The sequence below is a fragment of the Charadrius vociferus genome, unplaced genomic scaffold (assembly GCF_000708025.1).
Source record: "Charadrius vociferus isolate BGI_N301 unplaced genomic scaffold, ASM70802v2 C16209111, whole genome shotgun sequence".
Classification (NCBI taxonomy): domain Eukaryota; kingdom Metazoa; phylum Chordata; class Aves; order Charadriiformes; family Charadriidae; genus Charadrius; species Charadrius vociferus.
The window spans coordinates 1-3,393 of NW_009661286.1; the positions used below are offsets into that span (position 1 = coordinate 1).

A 3,393-nucleotide genomic window follows, 5' to 3' on the forward strand; every position below is an offset into this window, starting at 1 on the left:
TTGTTTCTTTTTTCTAAAGAATATTGAAAGCACAGAAGACACAGTAATGAGAATATTTTTTTCTGTTCACAGCGTATCCATTTGGACATTAGAGTTGGAGAACATTTTTTGGATGAATCTGTTGTTCAAGCCAAAGACAAAGTGAATGAAGTTAACTTTAGACTAGAACATCTAATTGAGCAAATTCATCACATATCCAAAGAACAAAACTATGAAAGAGTATGTATGTTCCCTAATGGAACTGATAAAAATATTGTACATAGACTTATTGGTTTATAAAGTGTTATGACGTTTATTATTTAATTGCACTGTTATTTTTAACTAACTCACAAAAATCTATTGGTATTTAACCAATATAGTCTACATTACCTTGCAAAATATTTTTAAGCTGTAACATAAAAACGAATTAATCACTGTGAACTCATGCTTACAGCAACAGGTGTTATTTTAAAGTAGGAATTTCCAAATATAGTTTTCCTGGTCAGATTCAGTAACAGCAGCTGAGCAGGTGGCAGGTATCGTTGCTGGTGATGTTGCCAGCTGTTTTTTCCATGCTGGTCTGTGTGCATAAACTATATTGGAGTGGGTAAAGAAACGACTGAGTGTATATTTATATATTCCCATGCAGTTAGAAATAAACCCCTCCTTCAAACAAGTGTACGCCCATTGTCTTCACTTTTCTATTTGTATGCAGGCAGTCAGACTGTGTTGAAAATATATCAATTAGTTACCTAAAAAAAGAAATTCGGCTGCAAAAAGGTTCTTGACTGCAATATGTAAGTGTGTCTGTTTCTCAGTTTTGATTTGTAAAGACACCCACCTTATGGGTAAGAACAAACTTCCATTTTTATTGACACGAAGTGTTTGTTCACTACTATGCAGAAGAGGGATGCCTGTCTAGTTACCTGGAGAGCAGCATGAAACATACAGATGCTAAAAGGTAATGTTTTTCCTTTTTTCTTTAGGAGCGTGAAGAAAAATTTCGGAAGACAAGTGAAGAAACCAACAGCAATATTTTGTGGTGGGCTATTGTACAAACACTAATCCTGGTCTCCATTGGAATCTGGCAAATGAAATCTCTCAGAGATTTCTTTATATCGAAGAAGCTTGTTTAAATATTATAAAGTAAATGCACATATTCAAAAATTGCACACCACGTAACACCTAATATCCAAAGAAACCCTGCATCTATGTAAAAATTGCTTGTATGTAACTCTGAAGCCTTTCTCATCTTCTACTCTGATTCTTACTCTAACTCTGGTTTCTCCATCTATATCGCAACCTCTGGCATCCCCTTACATTTTTCTTCTTGAATCCCATCTTTTATGATTATTTTTTTTCCCTCTACAGATGTAAAGCTAAATCTAGAAGAAGGACTCAGTGACTAAGGCAGCATTGAAAATCAACTCAGCATTGTTAAATCTAAAGTAGAAATCCAAAAAAAGTTTCCTAATATTTTAAATTTCTCTACTTGCTTAGTAATTGTATTCAGTACTACCACAAACAGTACAGCATTTCAGACTGACTAGGACTCAGATAGTAGGCAGATAAACAACTATATCCCCTGCAATGCTTAATTTGGTGAATGTGGCTTGAACTCAAACTATGTATGTGTAGTAATACCTAGCTTTCCCTGAAATAGAATTGTGTCTGTTTTCTTTTAAAATATTTGAAGTTTTAAGTGACAGTGGAGACCACCCTTAAGATTATGTTCAGTGGTTGCAGCAATTACCATGGAAGAGAGAGACCCAGACAAACAATTGGAATTGCACTTACATTTTATTTCTAGATAAGCCCTAAACATTAAGATATATAGTTGAGATCAGACCTCTGCCACAGTTGTTTATGTAAATTATAGTCTTTATGAAGTATGCCAAAGTAAACGAAATTACAGGTTTCTTGGTAAACACTGAATTTTTGCCTATATATTTTATTTTACATTATTCCTACACTGAATTATTCAGTCTGTTTCTGTGTTGGAGAATTATTTTTATTTTAATTATTCAGCAAGTGTAATGTGACTGTCTAAGAAGCTTACCAGTTTTTTACTTAATCGTATATTTCCATTTCACCTATTGCAACTTGGTTGAATGTATCTTTATGCCTTCATTTAGTTAGTTTATGTACAACTAGCAGAGAAGCTACGGTATCATGCAATTATAAGTCAGAAGCAGTGGTTAAAAATTCAGGTAATTGCTTGACAAAGCAGGAGTGGAGTAAGAAGGACTTGGAGGTGGTTATAACATGATCCATCTTAGCACTTGTTTAACATGTAAAGTCATGAAACTTGAAAAAGTTTCTAGAGAGCACTGTGATAGCAGAATATTGTGATTTCGTTTCCTACTTGTCTTTCCAGACCCTTTACTAGTCTAAAAGCTAGTAAAAGCCAAAATATTTGCAGACCAATTATTGTTTTAAAGGCCCTGCTTGCTTTCTCTTTTCTATCTTCTCACCTTTTGTTTTCATTAGCAACAAAATGACATTGCCCTTTAAGTTCACTTACGTTTACAGTATGGGAATGAAAATACAGCTATAAGTATGTGACAATCCATAAAGTTGATACAAAGTAGAGACAAAAAGCAATGCTCTACAGACCAAATCAATCAAAATAAAATCTCATATAAGCTATTCACTGAGGTGTGTCCTATATTTTAAAATTCTGAGACTTTAGAATTGTCACTTGAAATACCCAGTAAATAAGAGTTATTAAATTCACTTTTATAGAACACTCACTTACAACATGTCTTGTAATAACATCTTTGGTGGTGGGAAAGAAGGAAAGATATGTTACAACCATATGGTGTATGAAGTCTAAGGGGAAAGTTTAATAAAGGCTTGCTACAAGGCTGTGGTTCAGACTTTAGCTGACGTTTAGTGTAAGGCTCCTAACCACATCCCAATGACAAACTTAACTCATATCACTTACAATACACTTATGCTTTTAAACCAAAAGGGCAGGCACCGTGTCAGAATTTATAAAGGCGCAGATTATGCTCCTCATTATAAATTAGGTCTCTGCTCAAACCAGCAATGAGACTCAGAGCCTTGACTATAGCTTGAGAGCGCTTCATTCTTTATCTATAATAACAATAATTAAATATCTTTGCTTTGATGAAATGTTTTCAGTCTCCTTCAAGATTTTTAATTAACTGTATAAAGCAGAATCTGAATCACAGCTCTTTTGGGAAGCGCTTTGGGGGCAGTAGTCTTAATGAAGTCAAAAGCCGGAGGTTCCTCCTATGCAGTCTGTGGCTCTGTCAGACTCAGAGCTCCAGCCTGCACAGCAAGTAGGTCTGTAAGGGAATTTTCCCCTAAAATTTTCATTAAGGGAAATCAGCAAGGCCTGGGTTTTTTTCAATGTTAAAAATGAAGGGGTGAGGGCGGGGGGTGGGG

General features: G+C 35.0%; 1 protein-coding gene across 1 annotated transcript; it reads left to right on the forward strand.

The window, feature by feature from the left end:
* Positions 1-72: 72 nt before the first annotated feature.
* Positions 73-1,126, forward strand: LOC104293785 (glycoprotein 25L-like; the record flags this gene model as incomplete). Its single annotated transcript, XM_009893311.1, has 2 exons — positions 73-219; positions 966-1,126. Coding segments are annotated over 2 exons (297 nt in total), but the record flags the coding sequence as incomplete, so codon positions are not given.
* Positions 1,127-3,393: the final 2,267 nt, after the last annotated feature.